Source organism: Pristiophorus japonicus, chromosome 15 (assembly GCF_044704955.1).
Source record: "Pristiophorus japonicus isolate sPriJap1 chromosome 15, sPriJap1.hap1, whole genome shotgun sequence".
Lineage (NCBI taxonomy): Eukaryota > Metazoa > Chordata > Chondrichthyes > Pristiophoridae > Pristiophorus > Pristiophorus japonicus.
In genome coordinates this window covers 44813190-44826028 of record NC_091991.1, presented here as the reverse complement: position 1 = coordinate 44826028, position 12839 = coordinate 44813190, and the positions used below count along the sequence as shown (strand labels likewise).

The window sequence follows — 12839 nt, the reverse complement described above, 5'->3', positions numbered from 1 at the left end:
CCGTCAGAATCGTATATGTTTCTTTGAGATCCCCTCGTGTCCTTCTAAACTCCAGTATATAAAGGCCCAGTTGATCCAGTCTCTCCTCATATGTCAGTCCTGCCATCCCGGGAATCAGTCTGGTGAACCTTCGCTGCACTCCCTCAATAGCAAGAATGTCCTTCCTCAGATTAGGAGACCAAAACTGCACACAATATTCCAGGTGAGGCCTCACCAAGGCCCTGTACAACTGCAGTAAGACCTCCCTGCTCCTATACTCAAATCCCCTAGCTATGAAGACCAACATGCCATTTGCCTTCTTCACCGCCTGCTGTACCTGCATGCCAACTTTCAATGACTGATGACACCCAGGTCTCGTTGCATCCCCTTTTCCTAATCTGCCGCCATTCAGATAATATTCTGTCTTCGCGTTTTTGCCCCCAAAGTGGATAACCTCACATTTATCCACATTATACTGCATCTGCCATGCATTTGCCCACTCACCTAACCTGTCCGAGTCACCCTGCAGCTTCCTAGCGTCCTCCTCACAGCTCACACTGCCACCCAGTTTAGTGTCATCTGCAAACTTGGAGATATTACACTCAATTCCTTCATCCAAATCATTGATGTAGATTGTAAAGAGCTGGGGTCCCAGCACTGAGGCCTGCAGCACTCCACTAGTCACTGCCTGCCATTCTGAAAAGGACTTGTTTATCCCGACTCTCTGCTTCCTGTCTACCAACTAGTTCCCTATCCACGTCAGTATATTACCCCCAATACCATGTGCTTTGATTTTGCACACCAATCCCTTGTGTGGGACCTTGTCAAAAGCCTTTTTAAAGTCCAAATACACCACATCCACTAGTTCTCCCTTGTCCACTCTACGAGTTACATCCTCAAAAAATTCCAGAAGATTTGTCAAGCATGATTTCCCCTTCATAAATCCATGCTGAGCGATCCTGTCACTGCTTTCCAAATGCGCTACTATTTCATCCTTAATAATTGATTCCAACATTTTTCCCACTACTGATGTCAGGCTAACCGGTCTATAATTACCCGCTTTCTCTCTCCCTTGCTTTTTAAAAAGTGGTGTTACATTAGCAACCCTCTTGTCCATAGGAACTGATCCAGAGTCGATGGACCGTTGGAAAATTATCACCAATGCATCCACTATTTCGAGGGCCACTTCCTTAAGTACTCTGGGATGTAGACTATCAGGCCCTGGGGATTTATCGGCCTTCAATCCCATCAATTTCCCTAACACAATTTCCCGCCTAATAAGGATATCCTTCAGTTCCTCCTTCTCACTAGACCCTCAGTCCCCTAGTACTTCCAGGTGGTTATTCCTGTCTTCCTTCGTGAAGACAGAACCAAAGTATTTGTTCAATTGGTCAGCCATTTCTTGTTCCCCAATATAATTTCACCAGAATCAGACTGCAAGGGACCTACGTTTGTCTTCACTAATCTTTTTCTCTTCACATATCTATCGAAGCTTTTGCAGTCAGTTTTTATGTTCCCTGCAAGCTTCTTCTCGCGTCTATTTTCCCGCTCTTAATTAAACCCTTTGTCCTCCTCCACTGAATTCTAAATTTCTCCCAGTCCTCAGGTTTGCTGCTTTTTCTGGCCAATTTATATGCCTCTTCCTTGGATTTAACACTATCCTTAATGTCCCTTGTTAGCCACGGTTGAGCCACCTTTCCCCGTTTTATTTTTACTTCAGACAGGGATGTCCAATTGCTGAAGTTCATCCATGTGATCTTTAAATGTTTGCCATTGCCTATCCACTGTCAACCCTTTAAGTATAATTTGCCAGTCTATTCTAGCCATCGAAGTTACCTTTCCTTAAGTTCAGAACCCTAGTTTCTGAATTAACTGTGTCACTCTCTATCTTAATAAAGAATTCTACCATGTTATGGTCACTCTTCCCCAAGGGGCCCCGCACAACAAGATTGCTAATTAGTCCTTTCTCATTTCACATCACCGAGTCCAGGATGGCCAGCTCCCGAGTTAGTTCCTCGACATATTGGTCTCGAAAACCATCCCTAATACACTCCAGGAAATCCTCCTCCACTGCATTGCTACCAGTTTGGATAGCTCAATCAATATGTAGATTAAAGTCACCCATGATAACTGCTGCACCTTTATTGCATGCATCCCTAATTTCTTGTTTGATGCTATCCCCAACCATACTAGTACTGTTTGGTGGACTGTACGCAACTCCCACTAGTGTTTTCTGCCCCGTGGTATTCCGTAGCTCCACCCATACCGATTCCACATCTTCCAAGCCAATGTCCTTTCTTACTATTGCATTCATTTCCTCTTTATCAGCAATGCCACCCCGCCTCCTTTTCCTTTCTGTCTATCCTTCCTAAATGTTGAATACCCCTGGATGTGGAGTTCCCAGCCTTGGTCACCCTGGAGCCATGTTTCCGTGATGCCAATTACATCATATCCGTTAACTGCTATCTGCGCAGATAATTCATCCAATTTGTTCCGAATTATCCTCGCATTGAGGCACAGAGCCTTCAGGCTTGTCTTTCTAACACACTTTGCCCTTTTAGAATTTTGGTGTAATGTGGCACTTTTTCATTTTTGCCTTAGGTTTCTCTGCCCTTCACTTTCACTTTTCTTCTTTCCATCTTTTGCTTCTGCCCCCATTCTGCTTCCCTCTGTCTCTCTGCATAGGTTCCCATCCCCCTGCCATATTAGTTTAACTCCTCCCAAACAGCACGAGCAAACACTCCCCTGAGGACATTGGTTCTGGTCCTGCCCAGGTGCAGACTGTCTGGTTTGCACTGGTCCTACCTCCCCCAGAACCGGTTCCAACGTCCCAGGAATTTGAATCCCTCCCTTCTACACCACTCCTCAAGCCACATATTCATCTGAGCTATCCTGCGATTCCTACTATGACTAGCACGTAGCACTGTTACAACCCTGAGATTACTACTTTTTGGGTCCTACTTTTTAAATTTAGCTCCTAACTCCCGAAATTCGTCTTGTAGGACCTCGTCCCGTTTTTTACCTATATCGTTGGTACCTATATGAACCACGACAACTAGCTGTTCACCCTCCCTTTTCAGAATGCCCTGCACCCACTCCGAGACATCCTTGACCCTTGCACCAGGGAGGCAACATACCATCCTGGAGTCTTGGTTGCAGCCGCAGAAACGTCTATCTATTCCCCTTACAATTGAGTCCCCTATCACTATAGCTCTCCCACTCTTTTTCCTGCCCTCCTGTGCAGCAGAGCCACCCACGGTGCCATGAACTTGGCTGCTGCTGCCCTCCTCTGATGAGTCATCCCCTCAATAGTACCCAAAGCGGTGTATCTGTTTGGCAGGGGGATGACCGCAGGGGACCCCTGCACTGCTCTTCCTGTTGGTCATCCATTCCCTATTTGGCTGTGTACTCTTGTCCCGCGGTAAGACCAACTCACTAAACGTACTATTCACATCATTGTCAGCATCGTGGATGCTCCAGAGTTCTCTGAGGGTCGTAAATCTGTGGAATTCTCTGCCCCAGAGAGCTGTGGAGGCTGGGTCATTGAATATATTTAAGGTTGCGATAGACAGATTTTTGAACGATAGGGGAGTCAAGGGAGAGGGCAGGGAAGTGGAGCTGAGCCCAAGATCAGATCAGCCATGATCTTATTGAAACATAGAAACATAGAAAATAGGTGCAGGAGTAGGCCATTCGGCCCTTCTAGCCTGCACCACCATTCAATGAGTTCATGGCTGAACATGCAACTTCAGTACCCCATTCCTGCTTTCTTGGCATACCCCTTGATCCCCCTAGTAGTAAGGACTACATCTAACTCCTTTTTGAATATATTTAGTGAATTGGCCTCAACAACTTTCTGTGGTAGAGAATTCCACAGGTTCACCACTCTCTGGGTGAAGAAGTTTCTCCTCATCTCGGTCCTAAATGGCTTACCCCTTATCCTTAGACTGTGACCCCTGGTTCTGGACTTCCCCAACATTGTGAACATTCTTCCTGCATCTAACCTGTCGAAACCCATCAGAATTTTAAACATTTCTATAAAGTCCCCTCTCATTCTTCTGAACTCCGGTGAATACAAGCCCAGTTGATTTAGTCTTTCTTGATAGGTCAGTCCCGCCATCCCGGGAATCAGTCTGGTGAACCTTCGCTGCACTCCCTCAATAACAAGAATGTCCTTCCTCAGGTTAGGAGACCAAAACTGTACACAATACTCCAGGTGTGGCCTCACCAAGGCCCTGTACAACTGCAGCAACACCTCCCTGTCCCTGTACTCAAATCCCCTCGCTATGAAGGCCAACATGCCATTTGCTTTCTGAACCGCCTGCTGTACCTGCATGCCAACCTTCAATGACTGATATACCATGACACCCAGGTCTCGTTGCACCTCCCCTTTTCCTAATCTGTCACCATTCAGATAATAGTCTGTCTCTCTGTTTTTACCACCAAAGTGGATAACCTCACATTTATCCACATTATACTTCATCTGCCATGCATTTGCCCACTCACCTAACCTATCCAAGTCGCTCTGCAGCCTCATAGCATCCTCCTCGCAGCTCACACTGACCCCTAACTTAGTGTCATCCGCAAATTTGGAGATACTACATTTAATCCCCTCGTCTAAATCATTAATGTACAGTGTAAACAGCTGGGGCCCCAGCACAGAACCTTGCGGTACCCCACTACTCACCGCCTGCCATTCTGAAAAGTACCCATTTACTCCTACTCTTTGCTTCCTGTCTGACAACCATTTCTCAATCCATGTCAGCACACTACCCCCAATCCCATGTGCTTTAACTTTGCACATTAATCTCTTGTGTGGAACCTTGTCGAAAGCCTTCTGAAAGTCCAAATATACCACATCAAATGGTTCTCCCTTGTCCACTCGACTGGAAACATCCTCAAAAAATTCCAGAAGATTTGTCAAGCATGATTTCCCTTTCACAAATCCATGCTGACTTGGACCGATCATGTCACCTCTTTCCAAATGCGCTGCTATGACATCCTTAACAATTGATTCCATCATCTTACCCACTACCGATGTCAGGCTGACCGGTCTATAATTCCCTGTTTTCTCTCTCCCTCCTTTTTTAAAAAGTGGGGTTACATTGGCTACCCTCCACTCCATAGGAACTGATCCAGAGTCAATGGAATGTTGGAAAATGACTGTCAATGCATCCACTATTTCCAAGGCCACCTCCTTAAGTACTCTGGGATGCAGTCCATCAGGCCCTGGAGATTTATCGGCCTTCAATCCCATCTATTTCCCCAACACAATTTCCCGACTAATAAGGATTTCCCTCAGTTCCTCCTCCTTACTAGACCCTCTGACCCTTCTTATATCCGGAGTGTTGTTAGTGTCCTCCCTGAGTGAATACCGAACCAAAGTACTTGTTCAATTGGTCCGCCATTTCTTTGTTCCCTGTTATGACTTCCCCTGATTCTGACTGCAGGGGACCGACATTTGTCTTTACTAACCTTTTTCTCTTTACATATCTATAGAAACTTTTGCAATCCGTCTTAATGTTCCCTGCAAGCTTCTTCTCGTACTCCATTTTCCCTGCCCTAATCAAACCCTTTGTCCTCCTCTGCTGAGTTCTAAATTTCTCCCAGTCTCCGGGTTCGCTGCTATTTCTGGCCAATTTGTATGCCACTTCCTTGGCTTTAATACTATCCCTGATTTCCCTTGATAGCCACGGTTGAGCCACCTTCGCTTTTTCATTTTTATGCCAGACAGGAATGTACAATTGTTGTAGTTCATCCATGCGGTCTCTAAATGTCTGCTATTGCCCATCCACAGTCAACCCCTCAAGTATCATTCACCAATCAATCCCAGCCAATTCACGCCTCATACCTTCAAAGTTACCCTTCTTTAAGTTCTGGACCATGGTCTCTGAATTAACTGTTTCATTCTCCATCCTAATGCAGAATTCCACCATATTATGGTCACTCTTCCCCAAGGGGCCTCGCACAACGAGATTGCTAATTAATCCTCTCTCATTACACAACACCCAGTCTAAGATGGCCTCTCCCCTAGTTGGTTCCTCAACATATTGGTCTAGAAAACCATCCCTTATGCACTCCAGGAAATCCTCCTCCACCGTATTGCTTCCAGTTTGGTTAGCCCAATCTATGTGCATATTAAAGTCACCCATTATAACTGCTGCACCGTTATTGCATGCACCTATAATTTCCTGTTTGATGCCCTCCCCAACATCACTACTACTGTTTGGAGGTCTGTACACAACTCCCACTAACGTTTTTTGCCCTTTGGTGTTCTGCAGCTCTATCCATATAGATTCCACATCATCCAAGCTAATGTCATTCCTAACTATTGTATTAATCTCCTCTTTAACCAGCAATGCTACCCCACCTCCTTTTCCTTTTATTCTATCCTTCCTGGATGTTAAATACCCCTGGATGTTGAGTTCCCAGCCCTAATCATCCTGGAGCTACGTCTCCATAATCCCAATCACATCATATTTGTTAACATCTATTTGCACAGTTAATTCATCCACCTTATTACGGATACTCCTTGCATTAAGACACAAAGCCTTCAGGCTTGTTTTTTTAACACCCTTTGTCCTTTTAGAATTTTGTTGTGCAGTGGCCCTTTTTGTTCTTTGTCTTGTGTTTCTCTGTCCTCCACTTTTTCTCATCTCCTTTCTGTTTTTTGCTTTTGTCTCCTTTTTGTTTCCCTCTGTCTCCCTCCATTGGTTCCCATTCCCCTGCCATATTAGTTTAACTCCTCCCCAACAGCACTAGCAAACACTCCCCCTCGGACATTGGTTCCGGTCCTGCCCAGGTGCAGACCGTCCGGTTTGTACTGGTCCCACCTCCACCAGAACCAGTTCCAATGCCCCAGGAATTTGAACCGGTTCTGCTGCACCACTGCTCAAGCCATGTATTCATCTGCGCTATCCTGCGATTCCTACTCTGACTAGCACGTGGTACTGGTAGCAATCCCGAGATTACTATTTTTGAGGTCCTACTTTTTAATTTAGCTCCCAGTTCCTTAAATTCGTTTCATAGGACCTCATCCCTTTTTTTTTTTACCTATGTCGTTGGTACCAATGTGCACCACTACAACTGGCTGTTCTCCCTCCCTTTTTAGAATGTCCCGCACCCGCTCCGAGACATCCTTGGCCTCTGCACCAGGGAGGCAACATACTATCCTGGAGTCTCGGTTGCGGCCGCAGAAACGCCTATCTATTCCCCTAACAATTTAATCCCCTATCACTATCGCTCTCCCACTCTTTTTTGAATGGTGGAGCAGGCTCGAGGGGCCAAATGGCTCCTATTTCTTATGTTCTTATTAACTGCCTGAATATCATAACCTGAAATTATATATATTTAAATATATAATTCACTCCAGGAGCAGCAACTTGCGTTGAAATTTACACAGATCTTTCTGTTGGTGAGTTACGCCAAAATTTCTTGAGAATCTCATGAGCTTGTACCAGAACGTAAAACCAATCTTAAAACGAATGGAAATCAATGTAAACAATCGGGGCCCAAGCAAAGTATTGAACTTACACTATATTCCTTCTTTAAGTCCCTCTTCATGCACGAAAATTAGGCACAGCATGTTTCATAAACAGCTATTGTGAAAATGTTATAATGTTAATCGGTAAAGAGGCCAAAGTTTACAAAAATAAATGTATGAGAAAGAAAAAAAATGGCTTAATAAAATCATTATAAAACACTTTGTTCTTATGTGCTAAATATGGGCATTATACCACACTTCCATCACTGTTTCACCACAGATTCCCAAGAAATTCTGGGCCAACCATGCTCAAAACCCCAGACTACCCAAAAGGTATGCCAGGGAAGATCCATGGATGTTTCAACATCTTCTACCACAATTCCACTTTTGAAACAGCATTGAAAATGTTGTGGTACACTGATTTACTTTTTTCCATGTTGAGAATGCGTTCTTTTACTGATTTAAGCAACTAACCTGAGTCTGTGTAATGATGGAAGATCCCTGGCTTTCAATGGAGAGGAAGTATCGCACTGACTGGAATAGTTCATAGATACTGCTTCGAAATTCTTCCTCATTCTGTCCACCAGTTGCAAGAGTGTATAGGCTCCTGGAGTGAATTATATATTTAAATATATATTCCTGCGCCTAGAATTAGAATTAGACAACTGTTAATGTATGGCTCTGGAATTACTGTACATATTGTATTGTAAAACTATCTACACCAAAATCAAAAGAAACACGGGGCTCGACTTTCCACTAGGTGGCTAAGGCCCAAAAACCTGGGGCATGTTCTAGCGATGTGGGATGTCACAGCCTTGCTGATCGCCGGCACAAGGAACATTTTTTTTTTGCGATTTTCCACTCGGCCATACCCCGGCGATGTCAAATGAGCGATGTGATTTTTTGGCGATCTCACGATCGCCCACCAAAAACGGAAGTCAAAGAAGAAAAAAAGCTTCCCTAGCAACACTATTCTGCGCATGTGTGGGATGTTTTATTTTGTGGTTGAGTTTCTTTACCGCATTTTGAGGGGTCAGGGGTCATCGCACACACTCAGAAGCACAGGGAGGGTGAGAGAGAGAGAGAGAGAGAGAGAGAGAGCGAGCGAGAGAGGAAGGAAGAGAGGAAGAGCTGTTCGTGGTTGTTGAATTCAGATTGAAAAATAACTATTCTTATCGACTTATAATTATTTCTTTTTGCACAATATTGAAAAAATAATACAATATAATATATTATATAATATATTGAAATATATATTTCAATATATTGAAATATAATACATATAATAGATATAACAAAGAATGGAGGAGGAAAAAGGCTAAACCCTTTAGTGAGAAGGCCAAAGAGGCACTCGTTAATATAGTAAGTGGCAGGTGGGATGACTTGACACGGGGTAGGCATGGGAAACCTCCACTCCGTGCATATCGGAAAATATGGACCGAAATTGCCGATGTCGTAACCTCGGCCTCGAATGAAGTACATACACCTTACCAGTGCAGGAAAAGGTGGAACAGCTTGTTGGCAGCAGCCAGAGTAAGTTGCATTTTATATTTTAAATTTTACATATGTAATATTTAAATGATGCATGCAAATTTTAATTGGAATCTTGAATGTCATTTTGTTATAGTATCAATTAAATTATGAATTAATTTATGCATCCTAACACGAAGTTGAATTTTATATTATGAAATATTGTTCATATGCAATGCAAATTTCTAATCGAACATTTAAATCTGTCAATCTTAAATGTTTATTACCAAGTCCATTAGCTTATGCCATGCAATGTTATCTTATCATTTGCAGAAGAAGATATCTGTGAATCGTACCGAGCAGAGGAGGACGGGCGGTGGCTCTGCTTAGGTGCAGATTTTAATCGGAATACGAGGAGCTTGCAGTCGCCTTAATGGGGCCTGACAGCCGTTCGGTCACGACCTGTGGTGTGGCCGAACCCACCCTCGAGTCTCGTGAGTAATGGGAACTGTGCAATGTGTCAAACATTAAATACATCTTAAAAATATCTTCGTTATGCATGTAATGTTCTGCAATTATAATGCAATATGATATATACTTTTCATGTACTCTTAATTCACGAATGAGGTCATGGCACCCCTGGTGAACCCTTGTGCATATGGGGTATTAAAAAGTATTCTTATGTTATGGGTTACTGAAAAATTAATATGTATTGATATGTATGTTTACTAATAATGAGCACCGTTAATGTTCTAATAAGCTGTTTAGAAATGTCATTCGTCTTTTTAAGGTCAAGTGTCGTTGGAGTCAGTGGACTTATTCACTACTCCTGCACCATCAAATACCTCGCAGAAGGAAGAGGAGGAACTGCTGCCAACTGTGGAGCAAGAGCAGGAGGAGGAGGAAGAGGATGATATTCTTTTTGTGGGGGGGCGGGAGGCCGTGGGGGAACAACCTGCGGCCATCTCTATTGAGATGGATGAGGCACTGGGACCAAGCAGTGTGCAGGTGGTGATGCCAAGGCGCGCAATATTGCAAATGCGGACCCCACGGAGGTTGGGTCAGTGGGGTGAGCAATGGGCCACCATGGAGGGCCAGCTTGATATCCCTGTGCAGGGAGACGGTCGCGATCGGTTGCGACCTTATCCAGGGTTTTGCGGGTTTCTCCACAAACTGGAGCCAGTTCTCCCCGAACTGGAACCAGTTTCCAGCATCCTGGAGCGAGTTCAGCACAAACTTCTCCAACTGGTCTTCCGTGCAAACACAGACAGCACGGGAGACGTTGGAGGCCATTTGTCAGCAGACCGCCGCAACCAATGCCCTACGGCATGCGTTGCTGGCTGGACACGGCGCTGCACCCCAAAGTGTCGTGTCAGCTCGCAGCGAGACCCCGAGCACGCAAGCGAATACGGAGGACACAGTTCCTCCTGACTCGGAAGTGCAGCCTCAGGCTTCTGCTTCCACTCCGTCACCTCCACCATGGCAGGAAGTCTTGCCGTTCCACACTGCACAACGTGTTCGTGTCGGTCTGCGTGGACCAAAACGGGCGGGTGGGACAAGAACACGGGGTGGGACAGGACCTTGAGGGAAACGTGGCCGCAGGTAGGGAGGGGATTAGTGTGTTTTTCATTGTTGAATTGTTTTTTCTTGTTTTAAAATTGTTAACGTTTTGTTCAATGTTCATTGGGATTTGAGGGAAGGGTGGGTCGGGGGGGGGGGGGGCGGGGTTGGAGGGAAGGTGGGGTTGGAGGGAGGGTGTTGTTAAATAGTTTTTTTTTTTTTAAAACAATTAATTCGTTAGTTGTCTTTGTTAATAAAAAAAATCTTTAATTCAACCAATTTTGTGCCTACTCTCTTCGTTACATTAGTTAACAAATTTATAGTTGTTCATCCTTATTTGTTTATTCTTTTATTATAGCAGTACTTTACTTAAACTTTACTTAAAGTAAGCATTTATTCCGATGATAGGCCAGTGCAGGCAAGACAACAATTAAGTCCCACACAAATGAAACTTTTGATTAACCCTAACTGTAATTGAACATTTGAATATCCACAATGATAGTTCATGCAAAGCGTTCATTAATGAACTGCTGACACAACAGCTTAACGGCCATGTAACTGCCATTGGCTACTGGGCTTCGGGAGGGGGGTGGTGATACCGGTGCTAGATCGCCAGGCTGATTGTGCTCTCCTATGTCCTCGCCTGCGTCCTCTTCCTCCTCACCGGCTGGCTCTTCTGTCTCCCCTCCTTCTAGAGGTGGATTTGCAGCCCGATCTGGCATTATAGTTAGGTTATGCAGCATGCAACACACCACAATAAACTCTGCGACCTGGTCAGGGTGGTACTGTCGGCTGCCTCCAGAATGATCCAGGCATCTGTAGCATTGCTTTAGGACTCCAACTGTCTTTTCAACGATGTTGCGAGTCGCTGTGTGACTTTCATTATACTGTTTCTGTGCTTCAGTGACGGGATTACGCAGAGGGATCATCAGCCAACTGGCAAAGCCATATCCTTTATCACCCAGCATCCAACCGTGACCTTCTGGCTGATTGACAAACAGGTCAGGGATAGCAGTTTCATGTAAGATGTGCGCATCATGGATGCTGCCAGGAAATGTAGCATTTACTGTCAGAATTGTTTGATTGTGGTCGACAACAAGCTGCACATTTAGTGAGTGGAACCCCTTTCTGTTACGAAACACCTGAGTGTTCTTTAAGGGTGCTTTCATGGCAATGTGCGTGCAGTCTATTGCTCCCTGTACCTTGGGGAAGTCTGCTATTCTCGAGAAACCCAAAGCCCTCTCAGTCTGTGCCTCCCTGGTCATTGGGAAGCTTATGAAGTCCATCCTGCGAGCGTAAAGGGCTTCAGTCACCTGTCGAATGCAGCAGTGTGTAGCGTGCTGAGAGATATGGTAGATGTCGTCAGCTGAAGCCTGAAAAGATCCCGATGCGTAGAAGGCTGGGGCAGCAGTAACCTTCACCTCAATGGGCAGTGCGGTTCTCATGGTGCTGGAAGGCTGCAGATCACCCTTGACAAGTTGACATATCTCATCGATGACCTCCTCCCGGGATCGCAGTCTCCTAAGACAAGCATTTTCAGACAAGTTCAGGTAAGATTGCTTTTCCAAGTATCTTCGTTGGCTATACGGTCTCCTTCTCTGTCTTCGTCTCCGTCTACGCATTATTGTGCCACCTCTTCGATTGATCCTTTCAGTAACCAGTGTGTGAGCAGTTGCAATTAAAGGCAGGGAAAGCACAGGCCCCATATCACTATCAATAATTACTTTCACTAAATTTAATAATCTCTCTACTCTATACTCTCTAATCACTGTACTCTGCACTCTCTGTGATGTCTACCAGTCAGTTTGATAGGCCCCAACAATATCAGTAAATAATTTCACTATGTAAAAGCTATTTACAAAATAATTTCAATATATAAAACCTATTTACCAAAAATAACTTGATAATATCTCTTTATATTCCCTGTTCCAATATTTTGAGTACAATTATCTTTAAATTAACTCTCTAAATAACTCAAAACCAAGCCTCCACCCTTCCTCCGAAGTTCAAAATAGCGTCCCGTAGTGCCCATTTCCTTCTCTGAAGCCCAGTAAAAGCAACTATTTCTCAGCACTCTTTTGGGCCTTGCACCAGCCCAGCGAAGTGCATGCTAGGTGTCGGAACTTGGGATGGGCCTTGTGTGGGCGATCATTTGGGCGATCATCTCGCCGATCAAAGTGGAAAGTTAGGCACCTGTTTTACCGGCGATGTTTTGGGCCGAGTTTCCACTTTTTGCGCAAAATGGACGATAGAGGTCCGTTTTGGGCGATAGATGGGCAATGTGACATGTTCAATCTACAGCAATAATAAGTGAGCCTGTTGTAATTTATTATATAATTGTGTTTTG

General features: G+C 44.6%; 1 protein-coding gene across 1 annotated transcript in view; it reads right to left on the bottom strand.

Moving 5' to 3' along the window:
• Positions 1-12839, bottom strand: part of LOC139280730 (dedicator of cytokinesis protein 4-like) — a 511619-nt gene that overhangs the window by 195024 nt on the left and 303756 nt on the right. The window contains exon 22 of the mRNA XM_070900388.1: positions 7937-8107. Within this exon, the coding sequence (XP_070756489.1) occupies positions 7937-8107 (171 nt within the window). The remainder of the gene's footprint in view (positions 1-7936; positions 8108-12839) is intronic.